This window comes from Phaethon lepturus, unplaced genomic scaffold (genome assembly GCF_000687285.1).
Source record: "Phaethon lepturus isolate BGI_N335 unplaced genomic scaffold, ASM68728v1 scaffold6650, whole genome shotgun sequence".
NCBI lineage: Eukaryota > Metazoa > Chordata > Aves > Phaethontiformes > Phaethontidae > Phaethon > Phaethon lepturus.
Genome location: NW_010511069.1, coordinates 19,923 through 40,162, shown reverse-complemented (window position 1 = coordinate 40,162; position 20,240 = coordinate 19,923). Strand labels below are relative to the sequence as shown.

At 41.7% G+C, this 20,240-nt stretch overlaps 1 protein-coding gene across 1 annotated transcript in view; it reads right to left on the bottom strand.

Annotated features, from left to right (window-relative positions):
• The window catches only part of STK38L (serine/threonine kinase 38 like), a 25,370-nt gene extending 6,298 nt beyond the window's left edge, over positions 1-19,072 (bottom strand). The window contains exons 1-11 of the mRNA XM_010282615.1: positions 18,946-19,072; positions 11,794-11,938; positions 9,875-9,926; positions 8,446-8,568; positions 7,739-7,822; positions 5,006-5,129; positions 4,280-4,434; positions 3,339-3,441; positions 2,522-2,583; positions 671-788; positions 102-225 (exon numbers count right to left, since the gene is read on the bottom strand). Coding sequence (XP_010280917.1) covers positions 102-225; positions 671-788; positions 2,522-2,583; positions 3,339-3,441; positions 4,280-4,434; positions 5,006-5,129; positions 7,739-7,822; positions 8,446-8,568; positions 9,875-9,926; positions 11,794-11,938; positions 18,946-18,961 — 1,106 coding nt within the window. The 5' untranslated portion in view covers positions 18,962-19,072. The remainder of the gene's footprint in view (positions 1-101; positions 226-670; positions 789-2,521; positions 2,584-3,338; positions 3,442-4,279; positions 4,435-5,005; positions 5,130-7,738; positions 7,823-8,445; positions 8,569-9,874; positions 9,927-11,793; positions 11,939-18,945) is intronic.
• Positions 19,073-20,240: the final 1,168 nt, after the last annotated feature.

Below are 20,240 nucleotides of genomic sequence, written 5' to 3'. Positions count from 1 at the left end.
TCCCTACAATCTAAAGCTTCCTTCATGCAGAATGGAAAGGTAACCTAACGGAAGAGGACCGTGTCTGCGTGAGTGGCCAGAAGCAGGCTTTCGTTACTGACCTTAGAATTAAATCCTTTGCTTTCTCTGAAATGGGCACCTCTGGAGGAAATACCAATGTTTCTTTCCAGTTCATAACTTTCCTGTAAGTCTCCTGTGGTGTTTCTGAGCAGAAAGGTGGATACCCTGCACAAACAAATAAAAAAAATTAACAAGCTTTTCCCAAAAGAGGAAAGTGACCTGGGCCTCTGCTTTTGCCACTACAGCTCCCAAATCGAACAAGTAGCACTAGTCAAAAGTTTTCTCTTTTTCTTCTTTTCTCTTTCTCTTCTATATTTTCCTAATATTAAAGGATATTTTGCTACTTACAAGTAACGAGACTGAAACTCAAAAACACTTAATAGTGAACAGTTATTCACTGAAACCACTTACTGAGACATCATCTCTTGCTGTCTTCTTGGAAAGGTGGGAGGACTTCAGAGTTTTCTGGAAGCTGAATTTGGGGCTTCCTTCAGGTAGGACCGAATGAAATTCTGGTACCTCCACTATGCAGGGGATCAGACTCTGAACTAATGGACCCTGTTACTTTTGAACCCTTTGAATGATTCTTAAGTTGGGGTCTTTAACATACCTATTAGCATTTCATACATAATCACTCCCAAAGACCACCAGTCGCACAGCTTGTTGTACCCAGTCTGCATAAATACTTCTGGTGCAATATAGTCTGGGGTTCCAACAGTAGAATATGCCTGGAAAAAAAGAATAAACTCTTTAAAAGATAAATAGTACATTTTTACACTTTGCAAAACCTTTTCTGTCGGGTTCACAGATAGGATCTTGTTATCTGGATGGACAAGAATGCTTAATTTGAGAATTCACAAGTCCCAAGAACATTATTCTTTTACATGAGTAAGCACAGAAAACCAGACAAGTAAATGGAAATCATCCTCCTAAACGTGATGAAATCACAGAATATTCCCACTGCAATATCAGAAGGTCATCTTCGCTAAAGTTTCAGGTAGCTGCATTACTAAAATACCCAAGAAGTTCTGTTGTTGTTGTTTTTTAAAAAAGGGATAACCAGTGGTAGATTCCCATGTGTGACACTCGTGATACACTAGCTGTTCCATGTATTACCTTGTCTTTACTGCAAAATTATTTCAGCTCTTATTGTGCCCAGGCTCCATCCTTTTAACCTTTTAGATGTGCAACCTAGATGATTCCGGCTAATGACTAAATCTTGAGCTATTTGGGAATTTCACTATACTGGTGGAAAATTTTGCAGGGGGGTGGTGGGGGATGGACGAGGTGTGTCAACAAACCAAAAACCAACAGAAAACCACAAAACCAAAAAAGTCCACCAAAAGTAGTTTTGGCAGAAAAATGTTTTACTTTCATTTGTCTGACCAGAAACAAAATACTTCATTTTATTGAACAGAGCACAGACCAGTTTTGAACCGATGGAAAACCAAGAATAGGGCTCCTTTTCAAATAGCATTGATACAAGTTGTCATTTTGGCCTTTTAATCTCTCTGTTGGACTGTCTCATGAGTCATCTAGCTTCACCACACAGTTCTGCCACACCATCTTTACTGACCTGGAGATGTAGTCTTTTCAGGAATCTAACTCCAAGCAGGAGTAAGGGCATGAAATACAGCTCTTATGAGACAGCATGATTGCAATGTAATCTCATTACATCTCATGAGGAAAGAAAAAAGCACCCAAAAGCTTTTTGGGAATACTGCAGCATATCGCTTTTTAAACAAGAGCATACAAAATAAAAAGTTCCACAATTTGAAGACTGAATTTTTTGTAACTGCTATTTAGTGAAAAATCATGAGCAGGGCTGAAATTCTGAGATCCCACGGCTGACAGCCTTTCCTTTGATTCAGTTAATGCCAGAGCTCCCTTTATTACTTGACCACTCGTCATTATAAACCCAGGCTGCAGCACTCCAGTGCCAATACCATCCACTGCCTTTCCATCATACTGCTGTTCAGCAGAACGACGAACAAGTTTTCCCCACAACTCTCTGAAAAAGAACCACGCAGCTATGCACCTTCTTGTGACACTGAACTGCAGGACTTAAACCCAGGCATTCACACACAGTGTCAATACCAGGTCAGTCTAAGAGACAAACACGAGATACAGCTTCACTAAGTGGTTGCCGACACTTAAGGTTAGTTAGTCCGGATGCTCATAAGGGAAACAAAGGCATAGAGAAGAGCAGGGTCTTGCTAGTCACAGCTCTGAAAACAGACAGACAAAGCAACCCTCATTTCTGAGCTATTCCACAACTAGAATCACTAGACCACTTTCTTTTGAGTTATTTGCAATTTTGGGAGCTTGAAGAGAGCGACATCTGTAACTGATGAAGGCCTTTCTGTTTTTTAAAAAACAGCATTAATGCGGAGTTTTTATTTAATATTTTCTGTCAATAGTTTAAAAGAAAAAAAAATTATACATAATTTTATTAACTCACCAGCTGTCGCCTGTTCTTCTTCCATGTTTCTGCTTTTCTCTTTGAGTTCATATTCTGAAATGCTAATTTACAAAATAGTTATTAGATAATAAATGCATTTGTGAGACTTAAAAGAAAAGATCGGTAACATTCTGGTTTATCTTTAGAATGCTTTAGTCTAGAAACAAATACTTGACTGTAACTGGAGATAGGAAAATGATAATGAACAACTACTGTCCAATTTGCAGCTGAAACTCATGTAAGTAGGACACACAATCAGCAATTCTAAATTAGAACTTGCTACAAGTTTTACAGATTGATCTGAGATTAGCTGCACTTATTGTTGCAGCTGGCAATGTATATTCAGATACGAGCGCTGGTTTTTCAAGCAAAAAGTGAAGAATCCAAGAATTGCAGAGGAATTTTACATTTATAGAATAAAACATTAATGTGGTTGTGTCACCAAGGCAGGTTGATGAACAATTACACTCTTAGGAAAAGCTTAATGAGATTGTCACTGACTTCAGTAAGTCGGCATATGAAACCCATGTCGATTCTGAAAGAGCGTTTCAGTAACTTCACTGTTATGAAAAATACATTAATATATAGATATATTACATTATCTGTATACAAATATGCAAAAATACATTAACACTGCAGAAGTCATAACTTCTTTCCTATGAAATGCTTCCATGTCCCAAGGAACATGCATTTCCAAGTTTTCCACTTAAATGCAGTCAGCCTGACCAATCTTGCTTATACCAGCAGAAATAAATTATGAAGTGGCATAGCTGCAGCTCAAAACTATAAGTGTTTAACTAGGACATCTTATACTTACAGAAGTCACTTGGTGGGTTGTGTGTAAGGTTCCTGTAGAACTCTGTTCTGTGAGCTTTCTTTAAACCTGTGCATAGCCCAAAATCAGACAGTTTTACATGACCCTAAAAAAAAGTCAGGGAAAATGAAAACTTAATTTAGAAAGGTAGTGCTTGAAAAAGAAAGTTTTAAATAACTGCACATGCCTTCTCAGGCCATGATGGACTTGCACAGGACTACCTAATCCAGGACAAGTAGGCAAATAACAACTGAAACTCAGTGTACTGCAAGAGTGTGTTTTCTCTCAAACAGGTTATTGCCACCCTGGGAATGGTTACATGCACAATTCTGCAACAGCTGAGAGCAGCTAGTTTGTCTTTTTGTTTTGAACTGGATACCACTAAGACTGAGAAAGCCTCAAGGACAAAACTCCTTTGTTTTGATGCTAACCTGGCTTTAATCAGGTTTCCAGACATAAGTGCTAGGCAGTCTACAGACTTGTGTATGATGCTTACTGGGTCCACTTCATGGCTCGCTATAGTCAAACAGAGATTGTTTTTGCTGGTGAGCAGGTAATAAAACAAATGAGATACCTGTAGGAATTGACCTGATTATTTAGCATTGTCTGAATGTTTCATGCTTTTATTCATCTTGAAGTAACTAAGTGTATCAGTTTTGAATGTGTATGTATATGACCATCTGGACACCTTAAGTGGGTCACTTAAAAGGCTTGCCTTAAAAGGGTTACAAAGCTTGCCAACAAAAAACAAGGGCAGTTTTGCTTTGTTTAAGTACATTGGTGTTCTGCAAGGAAAAGATAGTAACCATTTTCTGCCTTTACTCCAGCTAGTTTTAATCACTGGTGTGGCACCACTGGTTGCCACTGATTAGTACCACTATAAATGGCATTATCTGCAGACTGAGGCGTTTAAAGCACAGGCAGTTTACATGCACATTACATGCCTTGGCATCCAGCAGAAGGTTATCTGGTTTAATATCCCTGTGGATGAATCCCAGCTGGTGAATAGCATCTATGGCCAACACAGTTTCAGAAATGTAAAACTGTGTCTCCTCTTCTGATAAGGTGTCTTTCTTCATTAGTAAGGTCATCATGTCACCTAATCAAAGAGAAGAAAATACAGCTTAGAAATCAGAACATTATAATCACAAGACTAATTCTATGTGAAACCCCTGCAGAATCCAAATTTAACCTTGTAACTGGCTTTATAGCTACTAATTATAAAACTATTACTGCAAAGACCTACAAACCCAACATACTTTTTTAGTAAACTGGATGTAAAACTGTTGAAAATCCTAAATAGGAATTTTAATTGCATAGCCCAAGAAGATATAGTGAATTTTAACACATAATACATGTATTGCACAAATAAACTGTTTAAACAAGAGGGGTTTTTTTGTATCTACTGTTCGTAGTTTCAGCAGTAAAAAGCAGAACATTGGATTAGAATAATTATTTAATCCAAGTCTATTTTAACACTCCTTCATAACTTTTCTCCTTCCCCTAAAAATAAGGAATGGTTACATTACTGGGACTTCATTTAAAACACTGTTAAAATTTTTATTATCACAAATTACACAGCATGATTATTTCTAACATTTTATGAGGCTGACAACAAAAAGCTAAGGAAGAAGTACTTGAATCATCTAACATCACAACATACAGCTTACCTCCAGGTAAGAACTCCATGATCAGGTAAAGATTTCTTTTATCCTGAAAACTGTAAAACATTTTCACTACCCAGGCTCCATCCGCTTCAACCAAAATATCTCTTTCTGCTCGGATATGGGCCACCTAAATTTTTTTAAAAATTATTCTTATTAAAGGACAATTTAAATACTTCACCAAGGAATACCATATTATATTCCTAGTCCCACAATATGTTTTCATGCTCTTGTCACACTCATATTCTTCATAAGTTTTTTCCTAGAGCCTACAAAGTCCTCACAAAATACCCACCAGAACCCACAGAAGTCAACTCAGTGTTGAAAATAACTGTTCACACAACTTTGCAGAAGCAATCTTTAGAAACACAAAGCATAGCTTGTTAAGCTGTTTTTGTTTGCTGGAAAGAACTGACAAAGCTGGTGGAAAAGGGCAATTCCCTTTTTTACTATACCCTAAAATGAAATAGGAACATTCAAAAAAGTTACAGAGCTGACCATCACAGAGCTTTATATGGTAGCATCGCTACTGCAAGGTGCAACTACTGACAAAATTATTGGAAAAGGCCAGAACTGGTCTTAAAGAATGCAAGAACCAAGAGTTAAAATGGTAGATGCATTATGATTGCTGTCAGAAGTTACCAGATTTCTCATATATGTATACAACGAAATAAAGAGCTAATAGCTACTTCTATACAGATATCTCACAGTTTAAACTCGGCAAGATAAGCCTGGGGAACCTTCTCTGGCCAGAGTGACAATGTGTCCCAACTAATTACTCCCTGCAAAACCCAATTCCTTCATCGCTGTGAAGAGAGAAATGCCTGACTTACAGTGAACTACTGCCTCATTCCCAAACCCACATTGTACGCACTGCTGATGGTGCGTGAACCCCCTTCCAGGTTGGTACACGGAGGCTGCTCCTACGCAAGTACCTGGCAAACCTTACTTGAGCTGCACGGCAAGTGCCTCAGCCAAGTGGGAAAAGGACTGGGATGTGCTTCAGCCCTTACAGGTGACAGCAGGTAGCAGTGACCTCAGTGACCAGTGTTAAAGCAGTGTAAAAATGGTAAGGGTCTTGGGCTATTTAAGGCAGTGGGGAAAGGGAAGAGAAGATGGAGCCATTCCTCCAAGTGATGTGCATGACACTTGCCCAGCACTGATATGGCCACCACTGCTGCTGATGTTGGTCCTGGGCAAGTGAGTTTGGGATCGCCTGACCTTGCTCAGGATATTCCAGTCCCAGCTGAGGCTTTGAAAAATACATCCTGCCTCTTTTTGCCTCCTCCCACTCCTCTCTCTCCCCTCATGGATACACTGGAAAGTAAGAGTAATGGAGATTGGAGGAGGGGTGTGTGTTTCACTAGAACGTACCCTCATCCTGAAGGAAAATGGAAGTCATATGCATGGAAAAATGTTTCTTGACAGCTGTAAGATTTTCATTATTCATACACCAGAAAGCAACTTCTGGAGAGAAGATATGTACCACTATTCCAACTTCAAGGGCTATTTCTAATAAGCAGCAGAGTCTTCTCCATCTCTTCCCCAATTCTACTGGCCAGGAGCATCTCTACATGTACGTGTTCTTTTCAGAGGGTTTCACAGGGCAATGGGTTCTCTCTCTGTAGTAGGCACTCCAACTTTGTTTTATCTATCTCTATCTATTCTTGTTAGAAAATATTTCTTTCCACCCTCACCCCACTATATATGTAGCCATAAAATATAGTATTGAAACCTTATTTGAAAAACAGCCAGGATATCTCCCAGTGCTATCAGGGTTGGAAAAAAAAATAATCTTAGTCTTCTTGTATTTGTGACCTGTGTTGCTTTCCATTGAACAAATCAGGCAATGAAAATTACAGCAGATAGACATTCTCCAGGGAAGATGCCTGTCCCAAACTAAATGGAGAGCGTGAGCTCAGCCTCCTTGCCACCTCAGGTTATGAAATGGGGGCAGGGCTTCAACCAGAGGGCCACACACATCCTGGCTGCTGTACAGAACATGCTGCTCCTCTGGTTCCCTATATTTAGGGTGTGGGCTTGAGGAGACAAAAAGTCTGCACCAGGAGAAAAAAAATGAAGTACAAGTACCACTGCAGGGAAATGTAATACAAGAGCAAATGATGGGTAAGGTTTGGACTGGTAAGGAAGAGTCCTCTCTTTATCTGCCCTTTCGCTTGAGACATCCACACTTGATTGCTTTGCGGTGCTTATTTGCAGTGAATTGTTAACTAAAAAGTAAAAGCAAAAACCAAACCAAACTAACAAAAGTAGAGTAAAACAAACCAAGACCCTACTAAAAAGCTAAACAAAGCCAATGAACAATGTGACATCTGTCACTACCTAACCATCAAAAGAAAACATCAAATACTCTCAGTTTTTACTTTAGCACAATATTCCTTTTCAAGAAGCATTTTCCTTGAAAAGCAGTTTTGCAGATTAAGTACTATAAGGTCTACATTGATAAAGGAAGGGAGAAAGAAAAAAAAAAAATCTTTGTCACTAATCCAAACTGGTTGTAAATAAAACATTTTTTAAAATGCTGTTACATGAATTTATTTCCTAACTTCTATTTTTCTTCTGTACTGTAGTAGCAAGTCCATAAATGCTTTGGACTACTATACCATTATTTGGGCTTTCAAAGTGGAAAATATGACAAAATAGTATCTGCCACAAAGAACTTCAGCAATTTTCTAGACAGCATAAGTTTGAAATCTAGGGGACTTATACAACACAAACCTGCTCTTTCTCCAGCATATCTGCTTTTCTTAGTATCTTCATTGCATAAATATGACCTGTATCCTTCTTCTGAACGAGGCGTACCTATAATGAGAAATATAACCTGAATCAGTTTTCTCTGCATCAGAAACTAGACCCCAGGGTGGCATCTACTGGAAGGCTCAAAGTTGCTGGGCATGGAAGAGTCCTTTTGTTAAACATTTAAAAACACATGGGGAAAAAAAAAAAAGTATTTCTACACCATGTACAACACTAACAGTACTGACGAACAGATAGTTTGAAGTAGTCACTGTTTTAGGAAAAGTTAGCAGGCACAGTAAATTTTAGGTAGCTGTAAGATTGTGTATATTAAAATTCAGGAGCTGGTACAACTGTGATGTGATACAGGGCAGGGAGGATGTTTACGGAGAGGAGCTGTGCAACTGCAAAGCCACCATTTCAGCGGATCACATGGGCAACACCAGCTTGGGCCAGTATAGGAAGCAGTGGAAAACTAAAGGCCTTTCCAGGGGCCTTGACAGATCGATGCACGGAATTCATTACTGAACTTCTCACGCTTACTCAATTAGCTATTCTCACAATTACTCAAATACCTATTCTTCTGCAATAAAACTCCCCAACAGGAACTTTTTATTCTGTAATTAAAATGAAGCATTTTAATGTTCAATCCAATTTTAATACCCTGTTCAAGCAAGAATGCCACAAACCTCCCCAAATGCTCCTCTTCCTATAACTTTCAAAGATTCAAAGTCATCCAAGCCAAGCCTAGTCCTCTTCAGTCGCAGAAACTCTGTCTCTTTGCGAGCATGTTGTGACCTGCGCAGTTTTTTCTAAGGAGACACATACACAGAAATTTGTGAGTCATTTGACAGTAGAAAATCAAGATGTACGATCTCTCTTCCTGTCAAGTATCCTCACCCATTAGGATTACAGAAAAAACGTAAAAGGAGAAGTCTTTCTGGATTTCCCAAAGTATGATCCACAAGCACAATCTTGTATATAGAGGCCTCAGGCCCAATTTCACCTTTTTTTTTTTGTTGGTGGGGTGGGTTTTATTACATAGCTATAAAGAAACAGTAACAAAAAATCATGAAGAAAAAAACCATACTGGGTCAAAGAGAGTATATCAGTTTAAAGGCCTAAGTCACTAGCTGAGGCAAGGACTCTTGGTTTTGGACAGTGTGAAGGATCAATAAAAGCTGAAACTTGCACCCCACTGAAAAGAGCGATGACAGGCAGGAAGGAGCCCAACAGGCAGCACAGATCCAACTTACACTATCTATAGCAAAATCCATTTCGTTTATGGCAGACAAACACTTGTATATGAAAGAAAAATCTGTCCAAATCCTGTCATATATTTTGTTCTATAGAGTGTCTGTGGGATTCACCCTGAGCGAAGACAAACGCCAACCTACGCTCCCAAAGATGCCGAGATGATCTCAGAGACTGCATCCATCAGGCACCTGCCAGATTTTGTACTAGGATGACAGCATCATTTAAAGCCACAAGATGGCATTACGCACCCACACTCACTTTTCCCTCTTCCCAGAAGTTACACAGCCACACAAACTCAGAAATGACTGAGGCACCATTCCTTCTTATTTCCCTTGCTATCCTGAAGGCAGTACACATGGCCATGGTGTGATGGACCTCAGAAAAGCAACTTATTGACCAAAGTTCTGAGAGTTGCCAATCGGACAGAGATCCCTCCTCATCTGTATGTGAATGGAGCAAGGGTGTGCCCAGTTTATTGTTTAAATGAAGAAAAAAAAAAAAAACGTTCAGCATTTTGCTTTCTACCCACTTCTTCCAAGTGCATCTCACCCTTTTTTTTTTGCCAAATACAACAGCAAACAATTTTAATCTTTGAAAAGCATGGGATATACTTGCTGCAGCCATATATCTCATAAATCTCATAAGGACTAAGGGTGGCATGAAAAGCCTTAGCTATTCCAAGTACCATTCAAGCACATTCACAGCTTCCCTAATGAACAAATTATTTAGAGGGGCAACACTCATTTACAAAATAAAACTTAATGTCATGCCAGCTAATGTTTCTGTAAGTTCCTCAAATGCCCATCTGAAGTACTGTGACAAAAGCAAAGCAGTCTCTTCAAAGATTACTTCGGTATTTACCTCCTCATCTGCAAGGCCTTCCTCTTCCATAGCCACTTCTAGCTTCTTCTGCCTGTGAAGGGGAGAAACAGGAGATTGCTTTTTTAATTGTTTATTAAAAACAAACATAAGACTGCAGCAAGACAATGCCTTTACTTCACATATTCCAGACACCAAAGAATTTGCCTCAAATGGAAATTTGAAGACTTACTGGCCACTCCATCCATTTACTCATTTGTGACCAAAGTTGTTGAAAACGTGTAAGCAAATTTAAGCACATACTTACGTATTTGCAGAACTAGGCATTAAAGGTCCAAACATATAATCACCCTAAAGACTTCTATTTCTTCATATAATCTTGTTAAAGTAAGGCTGTTTTTATCAATTTGGATTACAAATCAGCATAAACATGGTGGGTTTGGTTTTTTTTTTTTGGTCACCATTTCTATCTCAGCTCTACCTCTAACACCTCAGCCAGCTCCAGATTTCGGGTCCCAGCCTTGCTGACCTCTGACACCTGGTCCTGCTCCCCTTACTCTTGCACCACCTAAGTCTACACCCCCCTGGGTTCATCATCATCATCTCCTCCCAGTGTCCTGCTCAGGCCAGGGCTCACCGGTCCCAGGGCTCCTCCGGCTGGTGCCATGCCAGGCTGGGAGGGTCTGAGCAGGGAGCGAAGCCTGGGAGTACCCCACAGATGGCGGGGCTCAGCATGTGGCAACATGCCTACTGGACCCCTCTTTTTCCACCCACGGGATGCTTCTTTACTACTGTCAGGGTGCAGCTTTCAGAAAGCTGGCTACCCACTACCAGCGGCCAAGAGTTTGAAGGCTTGGTGCCAGGCTGCTGGTGTCTTTCTGCACTTTGGGAAGTACAGCAGGATCCCTTAAATTAAAGGCCGTTGGTAGACAGTCTATTCTTCTAACTAGAAGCAACACAATTACATGGGATAATGACTAAATATGATGAAGAGAGAAACCCTGCTGCTCAGCTGAAAACCCCTCAATTAAAAACATATTACCAGGGGAATGATAATTTCACATGGTGATGACAATTTGAAACACAACATTCATTATAATCAAATGCTTGGTGCTTTGACACTTAATTCAAGTAGCACTTCACCACATCAGAGACAGAATTGGGCACTGATGAGAGAAGTTAAAGAGGAGATGACCAACACATACTCCCACATAAGGAATATCAGTCAACACCACCCAAGAAGAATTGAGAGATGGGTATTACATTATCCCCAAAATTCTTCCTGCTCACCCAAGAGCCTCTCAAACCCCACATTACCAACCCTGGGATCTTCACCGCCCCTTATTTCCACCCCAGGCCACCCCCAGCTCTCTGCCTCCTTTCCTTACCCCATCACCCTGTCAAACACCTCTCCTATCAGTCCTCTTCCCTACCTCCTATACACTCCCTTCTGCAGAGTTTATGAGTCCTGGCACAACTCCATGCTGCAGGGCATGAATAGACAGCACGAGCCACTGCCTTACACAAAACCAAGTTACCACCCATGAGCAGCTCTGCAGCATCTACCTCTGTATCCCTGTGGCACGTGTGGAAGAATCACCAACCCCACGCACAGAAGTAGATGCCTCTCACGTGCTGCAAAATAAGACCCTGCACGGATTGGTTTCTGCAAAGTAATAATAATCTGATGAGGAGGTAAATTGTATGAGAACATCAAAAGTGGAGGTCCTCAGTCATTCAGTGACTGCTTGGTGCAGTAGCAGGGGATGGTCACAGGTCTACCAGCACAGCCAGCAGCTGAAAGGTAGCCTGGGCCCTTCGGGGATTAGTTCCTTGCTACCAAGTACAGAAGAACTTCTGAGAACTGCTCCGTGCATGGGGATCAAAGTGCCCTTAAACAAACACTGCCAAAAGCCAACCAAGAAAAGCTGAAGAGGGGTGAGAGGAAATAGAGCCAGCACCTGGTTTCTCTCTCTTCATGCTGTATGATGAGGTTGCTGTAGAAGTTCTCCAGCGTAAGTTTGGCCACCGTCACTCTCTCCCGGGTGTGGTTACTCATGGGAAAGGATGTTGTAGTCCCTGCAGTCATCGCCATGGTAACATGTACTGAAACAGAGCATGTCAAATCATTACTCACTTGAAAAAAATAAAATTAAAAAAAAATATTCCTCTTCCCCACTCTCCATCTCCAAATTCTTAGACGCTATAGAATTCAGAGAAAAGGCACTGTTCTTTACATAGAAGGAACTCCATTAAAAAAACATTATGAAATTATCCCAAGATAGAAGGAGGACTTACTACCCACTCTCTGAAAAAATAACAACATGTTGGCAAAACAAAGGGTGAATCATAGCAAAGAATTATGTAGGCAGCTACCTAAATATCTGGGCAGCTCACCCAGCAGCACTTGTCCACAAATGAGGAAAACGTACCTCCGGCGGACTTGAGCCCAGCCTGGGGGCAGGAAGAGCGCGGAAAGGGAAAGGGGGAAGCGAGAGGAGGATCAGACAGCTCCCACAGCTGGACATGTCATAACTCTATGACAATTTCAGACTCCAGAAATTCTAGGTGCTACCAAAAGGACAGGATAAAATGAAAAAGTAAATGGACAAAAACCCTAATCCCATCCAGAGGAAAAGCTATTTCAAGGATAGAAAATAGCCATCAAATACCTTTGAATTTTAAGGCCACTCAAAGTTACATGTGTTGAGAGGATTTCTAGAAATATTAAAGTTAAATAATGTAATTGCTGTATTTTAAATGGAAAACTTCTGTTGCTGTTTTTTGTTTCATTGGGTTTTTTAAGCAACAACCAGCCACCAAGAATAGAAAACCCCTCCCCACCACAAGGCCATTAGGCAACCAGTCTTTCTGTTTGTTTGCTTTCCAACCACCTCTGTGCCATGCCACCAGTGAAATGAGCATTTTGTGGGGCGGCTGTTCATTACAGAGCTCCCTGTGTTTGGATTCTCAAATCTGGGGGGGAATCTTCTTATGCAGCTGCAAATACGTTACCATGAAGGTGAAGTACTTATAGGTCAGTGCACGTGGTCACTGAGCACTTGAAAACTGGGAAGTGGAAAGAAGAAAGGCTGCTCATTTTGACAGCTTTCATCTTGAACCCAAAGGACTTGGATGTACTAGAACAATGCTTTTAATGCCGGGAAAAGACAGCTTAGGGCAAGTCCTGAGTCCCTGGCAGCTGGTCTAGGGAAGCCAGGGGAGATTATAAAAAAAAAAAGGCACAGCCCAGTTTGTCCTAGGACTCCTGCCCTGCCTGGGAGTGGGTTGAGGTGCTTTAGGAGGGCCTCACAGAAGGAAGCCATGAACAGCAGCATCTCAGCCCCATGCTCATTTGTTCAGGTTGTTTTGGAAAATTACACGGAAGTACATACACTTCCTTTTGATTATTTACGTAACCCTTCTATTTCACCAGGGGATTTTGAGCAAGACAAATCCCAAATTAGGTTTATGATCTTCAAGCAGATCCTAATACCTTTTAAGGTGAACCGACTAAAAGTTTCATACAGAAGAAAACTTGTATGTCCACATCAGGACAGGAAGATTGCTTAACTCTGCTCTGGGTTTTTTGTTTTGGATTTGCCTGCTAGCCTCTGTGAGGACAGCATTTTATCTTGGGGATTTTTAATTGGATTTGGTGCGACAATAAGATATTTGTTGCCAGAAATGCAGCTGCTCTGTCACAAATAAAGGCGTTTTATAGCATTATGAAGATATTATTTTAGCTCTGTATTTTTGAGTGCGCAAGATGCCAGAGTTCTGAGTACAAAAATGTATCTGTCTATACATATACAAAGAGGTTTTAATAGCACTACAGCTGCTTTAAGATGATGTCAATATTTCTATTTTTTAATCAATCTTTTATCACCTTCCATTTTCTACTAAAGAAAGATAAAAGCTGTCAACTCTTAATAGTCTTTACTAAAAATTAAGGGGTTGTATTCTTCACACAAAGACGTACCCAATATGGGACACTTCTCCAAAAGCTGGGAGAACTCAGCACTGCTCTCTGTTCAGTCTGTTGGATATTTACACTCTCTTTCTCCCTTGATAGGTGAGAAAAGATAAATAAAACAGGTATCTGAGAGCAAAACCTACAGCATTTTGGCACACCCAAATCAAACAGAGCAACTACTGACCACACGCTGGCATCTGTGATTAAGTTATTTCAAGAAATGACGTAACAGAGTAAAAACCTGCCTTCTGATCATTATGGAGTGTCGGGATAGTGTAGCATTAACCCAGGCTTGAAATGGATTAACCTTTACTTAAGGTATAATGAGCACACCCTAGCACTGGCAAGCAACAGGATATTTATCCTTTGCACGTCTTTTATTCCTAGCAGGATAAAATAACACTGCAATTTTATTCCTGCTAATTTGTTTTCCCCGTGCTCCTATACTTACAAACGCAGACATTACCAAATAGCAAATCTAAGTCACTTGATTTTATTAAGCCTGTAAAAAGGAGATAACAATTCTGGCACTAGCACACCACACTATAAATAGCAGGGATGACCCGTACTGGGGTTCTACAGTAGGAAAATACAGACAAGAATGCAACCTGTAAAGTAGTGAGCTCAGAGAAAGCTATCTGCCAGAGAAGAAACTTGTACTGACTTCACCGTCATACCATGGTGTAAACCCAAAGTAGGAGGGATACAGCACCAGAAATGTTTGCTTCCAGCATCCTACGTATCCTGCACACACCCCACCAGCCCTGTCTCCGGACCACGCTATACCACAGCACAACATTTCCTTGAGACACAATGTACTTTACATTTGCACAGTTTGCAGTGGGTGTCCCCAGGTGTCCTCAGTTAGCTCCGTCACCGGGGGTCAGGGGGGAACAAAAACCAAAACCATACAAACTTTGTAAAACCAAGAAGTGCCCTAAGCTCTCCAGGTTCCCCAGAGTAAGCGGAGAGGTGCACAGACCAGGCAGGAGACACAAGGTACCCTGCAAAATCCTACAGCAACTCACAGCCGAGAAAACCTCTTCATCCTTTTTCCTCCCACCTCTCTGCTTCCACTAACAAAGTCCCAACCAAAGCACAAATCCACATCCCAAACAAAACAATCAGTTGGAGTAACCAAGTAAAGTCCTTAAGCATGAACCTCTATAAACAAATGATGCCAGAGGGGATGGGGGTGGGAAGGAAGAAGTTTCAAAATGGGGCCTTTTATTGACAGCAGAGTGTGACTGACCTCACCACATTAACGGGAATGTTTTGAAAAGGTGCCACCCATAGTTCTTGGAAATGCCCTCAAAAACCTATTAATTCACCCAAATTCATACCATTTGCATAATGGAACCATTCTACCCCTGCTGCATCACTGGCCTTGCATGAGGCTCCCTGGACCACAAAGAAGGTCATATTAAACCACTCAGCCTCATTTGGCCAAAGCTACTCTGGCCAACGAGAGCCAAAGACCTTTCTTTCCAAAGGCCCTGTTACTTCGGAAAAAAGGGATAGCACCACCGTCTGTGAATGAGAGAGACATCAAACAGATCTAATCGACAGGAGACACTGAGCAGCACACAGCCTGCAGGACAACGTCTCGGAGCTGCCAGCAGCAGAGACACCGTATGTGCTGCTTGGCCCAGAAACCCAGCCTGTGCCTCCTCCTGGTCGGAGAGCTGAACTCGCAGCGTGAGCCTTTCCCCTGACGCCCGCTCGGCTCAGCAGCAAGCACGGGGACGAGGAGCTACAGACGTGGGGTAACCCGGGAAAAATCTTGCCCCCAGAGGCAGGTGGAACAGCAGCAGAGTAGCAAGGAGCTGAAGGATGTTCTTGAAGGACGTTCCTGAAGGACAAGGGAAAGCAGGGTACAGCAGCAGAAAGGGGACAGCAGGCCCAATGCTAACAACCCAGAATTTCCAAGAGTCTGCTCTAAGCAAGCCTCTCCTGAACCACCATAGAATAGAATATTTCAGTTGGAAGGGACCTCTCCTTTCTGGTAGAAAAATGCTGCCTGGTCAAAGCATACATTTGATTTTTTTATTCCCAGATCTTTTCTGATTGGGAAGCAGGGAAAGGCCCATCAGTGTTTACTATAGCTGCCGTCTGCACTCCCATCTATCGCAACAGCTCTGAGTCAAACTCTCGATTGACTTTCCTGAAAGTTTCCACCATTGAAAACCCCACACCCAGCTTCTGCTACACAACTCAAAACACATGTCCTCTCTGGGGCACTTCATGGCAGCTCCCACAGTCTGTCATTAATGTTTTCGCATTAGACTACCAGATTAAGACTCCAGTTAATGAGAGCAAAATCACTGAGGCATCCAACCCCAGCTGCTACAACACAGAACAGAGATGGAAGAAATCAAGGCACCTGGAGAACTGTTCTCCCCTGAAAGAAACATCTGGCACTTTGTGGGATCACTTTCTAATCAAAATCCAAGCCTCTTGCACATCGTCTCCAGCCTCCGCAGCTCCAGCTCAGGGCATCCAGGCTGTGTGAAGGCAAGGGAGAACACAGAGCTGTCGCTTGGCAGGAAGGAAGGATTGAGGTTTGACACCCTCAATAACTTTAGAGCCCATTTCTACATATGCAGGCAGCTCTAGACTTTAAAAGAGAAAAGTATAGTGAGGGATGAAACAGGATCCAGACACAGATGTGCTACAAGATAAAGAAATTCGCTGTCTTACCCCATGACATACTTTCCAGCCTGTAAAATGGAGCAACAGGACAAGGATGTGGAGTAGACAGCATAATCATAACACTTCAGATCAGCAAACATTTGAGCTGTAGTGATGATGAAGATTCAAATATTTAACAGGAAAAAGAAAAAAACCACAACAGAACACACAACAGCCCCCCCCAAGCAGGTAAGTTCATACTTTCAGATCCTTCTAACGTATTCTTCCAACATTTCACATTTACTTTTTTAATCATTTCTCACTTCAGTAAGAACATAAATATGTGAGAGTATGCTACAAGCATATCCAGCTATCATCCATTAGAGGGTTTCACATTTCTCAGGATACTACAGTAACCTGTTTGATCAATACTTGCTTTCTCTTACACAGATTGCCAGCAAAAGAGGAAGTCTGTGCCAGTTACACAGTGCTGGGTATCACGACTGGGATTCACTTCTGTAAGAAGGGGTCTGAAGGTGACAGTCTCTTTACAGGCAAGTCTGCTGCACAACCGTTGTATCATATAGCTTGTTCTTACTATCAAATAAGGCTGGATCTATACTATCAAATTAAACTGGACCTAAGTAACACAATGGAAACATTATTCTTATTTTTGAAACCATGCGTGTAGTACAATTATACAGCAGCCCTAGCATAAATTACTTAGTGCATATTTAAGTTAGGGAGCAAAAATAACATACAATACTCTCGGAGAGAAAAGCACTTTTTTCCTGATGCGCAGAATGGTGCTACTTATGTCATGCTGTTGGATCTCCCATTCGGATTTAAAAATGTAATGCTACACACATGTTCACCAGGACAGGGAACACTAATCCTTCCTCTAAAACCAGCTATATCCCTTCACAGAAAGGCCGATAAGAATTCTCATTTATAGACCCAAGCATGCCCCAAACGCCCAGCAATTAGGAAGGCAGTTCACTATTGCAATAAAAAGGGTAAAACTGCAAAGTTTATAACATTTCCATTTACATTCTAAGGAATTTGGCTCTTGAATGAAAGCCTCCAAGTAAGGCAGATACTGAAACATATTTCTGCCTTTCAAATTTCTCATTTTCTCAGCATGATACACTTTTTCATTCAACTTGTTCCTGAAATGAAGTATACAAATGGCATTTATCAAGAATTAGAAGGGAGAAGAGAAAGGAGAGATTGGAAGAGGTCTGGCACCAAAAGCTTAAGTAAACACATAAAGCTTAATAAAACTAGTACCTTCAAGAAACACCGGCTATCACCGCTGTGCCTAGTGCTGGAGCTCTTCTGAGTAAGAAGCTAGAGAGGACTTAGTAATGCTGCTTGGCTCCTTACAGACAACGCAGCAAAGCAACTCACAAAACAGAGCACTAAAAACCACTGCTGACAAGGATTATATTTTTTCTAAAAAATGAAGTGCTATCTAGGAAAGCAGCATGGATACAGCAAGGCTTCAAGTATGAGAGCCAGCCCTGCAGTCTCCAAATTGTTTGGATTCTCTTAAAGGAAGACAGGAGAGAGAGATATATATGGGGGGTGGAGGGGTGGGGAAAAAACACTGCACACAAATAACAGCATGATTCACACCAAAAGGCAGTGGGCAGGGACAGATAAATTAAATAAGCAACCAAAGGCTCGGCAGGACGAGGTGGTGTGACATACCAGCAAGAGCAAGGGGAGGAGCAGCAGCTGGAGCAGCAGCGGCCCAGGCACCCGGAGCAACTTCTGAAACACGCAACTGTACATGGTATGAGCTGACACGCAAACAGAAAGCAAAGATAAAAATGTTGTATAACAGCTGATAGTTCCAAAGATGAAACAGAAGGAGAAAGTGGTCATACTGTGGTATCAGCCTGGAGGGAAAATGACTTTCTGCACTACAGTTTCTGCTAGCACAAATTTGGCAACTGCACTGTGCATGTTTTCACCATCCAATTGTTTATACCGAACCTCCTTCTGGAGAGGTTCCCTGCCTTCTTTTTCTATAACCCATTTTAAGTCCACTTCCAAAGCTTTTGAGAAACCTCCAGAAACAAAGAAAATACTACAGGATCCTGAAGTCTCCAAGCAGCAAGCAAACAAGGAAATCCCACTACTCCAATCTACGTCCATTATGGGCCAGTATTTTTCAACTCTTGGAGCCTGATCTTAATACTTGTATTGTTACTAAATATAGATTTCCATGTTCAGAACAGAGCCTTATCCAAAGTTCACTTATGTCAATAAAACCCCTCTTCAGCTCCATAAATTTTGACCAAATACTCCTATTCAGGCATCTGGACGATGCTAGCTGCACTACTGCTGTTACTGAAGCTCATAGTTATCAGATCAGCATGTTTGCCAAACACTGCTCTGGGGTATGTTTCAGAAAGAAAAATAAATATTACATTCCTACATAATTCATGTTTTCAGTAGTATCACCATTCACAAGTGCCTATTTTATTTAATATGCTACCTGAAGGAAGCAACATTCCCTGCTAAATAAAATAAATCAGATCCTTCACACGCAGATTCTTCTTCTTCAATGCTGTTGCCAAGACCAGATCTTTCTGACACCCTCCAGTTTTTACAACAGTCCCCATCTGAGAAGGGAAAATGAAATAACAAGACCACAACAAGACGTCACTGACACTTCAGCATTTCATTTACTTCATTTATATACTTCATTTCCTTTAGCTTGTTATTCATTCTCCAATGTGCCTAGTAAGTTTTGCTACTTTAAAGTTACATAATTAATTACATTTTGTTCTATTTAAAGTAGCACTAAGAAACCGAGTAAAATTAGCCCTATCCGAACAGGCTTTGCTATTTAAAAGCAAAAGATGTTTGAATGTTTTAGCCATTTTAAGTCATTCTCGCTTTCCCCACAGAGCGCCTGGGCGAGTCGCCTGTTATAGTCACAGCTAAAAGCAGAGCGCGCTCCATGACTCGCCCGGCCCCAGCTCGTAAACCAAAAAGAGCGGACGCTCCCAGTGCCCGACCCCCCTGACCGTGAGAAAACCTCGAGGAGACATTCACAGACACAAAGGAGTCGGGGATGGAAATGCCGCACAGGTCCCGCACCCTCCGCGCCTGCAGCACTGCTGGGACCGGCGGCACCAGGAACACCCGGGGCACGGAGAGGCCCAGAGAACAACTCGGGGTGTCAGCGGCTGGCTCCAACATGCCCCCTAAACTCCAGATGAGCTTTTCACCCAATGCACCCACGGAAAAGATGCTTTCTAAAATGAAGTTACTTGCCTACCTTGGGGTAGACTCCTAAACCTATAAATACCCCAAAATGTCAAGGAGGGGCTCTGAGTAGAGCAGGCAAAGAAACCCTCTGTAAGACACCAACCACCTCAGCAAAGGCTGCAGTTTTACGAACACCCTAAGTTGGCATCAGCCAGTACTGTTTCTGAAAGAAGATGTCCCGTTTTCCATCAAACCATCTGTTCGTTTCTCTCCCGCTGCCACCCGATGCTTTGCGCCAGCACGAGAAGCTGCGTAACCCAGATCGAGGAACTGCACCGAGCTGAAATGATTTCTTTTAAAATGGTTTTGGTGAGGCCAGTTTCACCTGCGTTGATTGAAAAGGGCCACCCTTCCCCAGGCTGAGCCTGTTCGTTCCTTCCCGTGGAGCTCATCCGAAAGCCAGAAGTAAGCGACAGCGCCTTGTCTTTTAATTTGGCTTACAGAAATTAATCTCACAAATCATTCCAACACACCCGCAGTAATGATAAGGAAATATTTCCTAATATGGAATAAAAA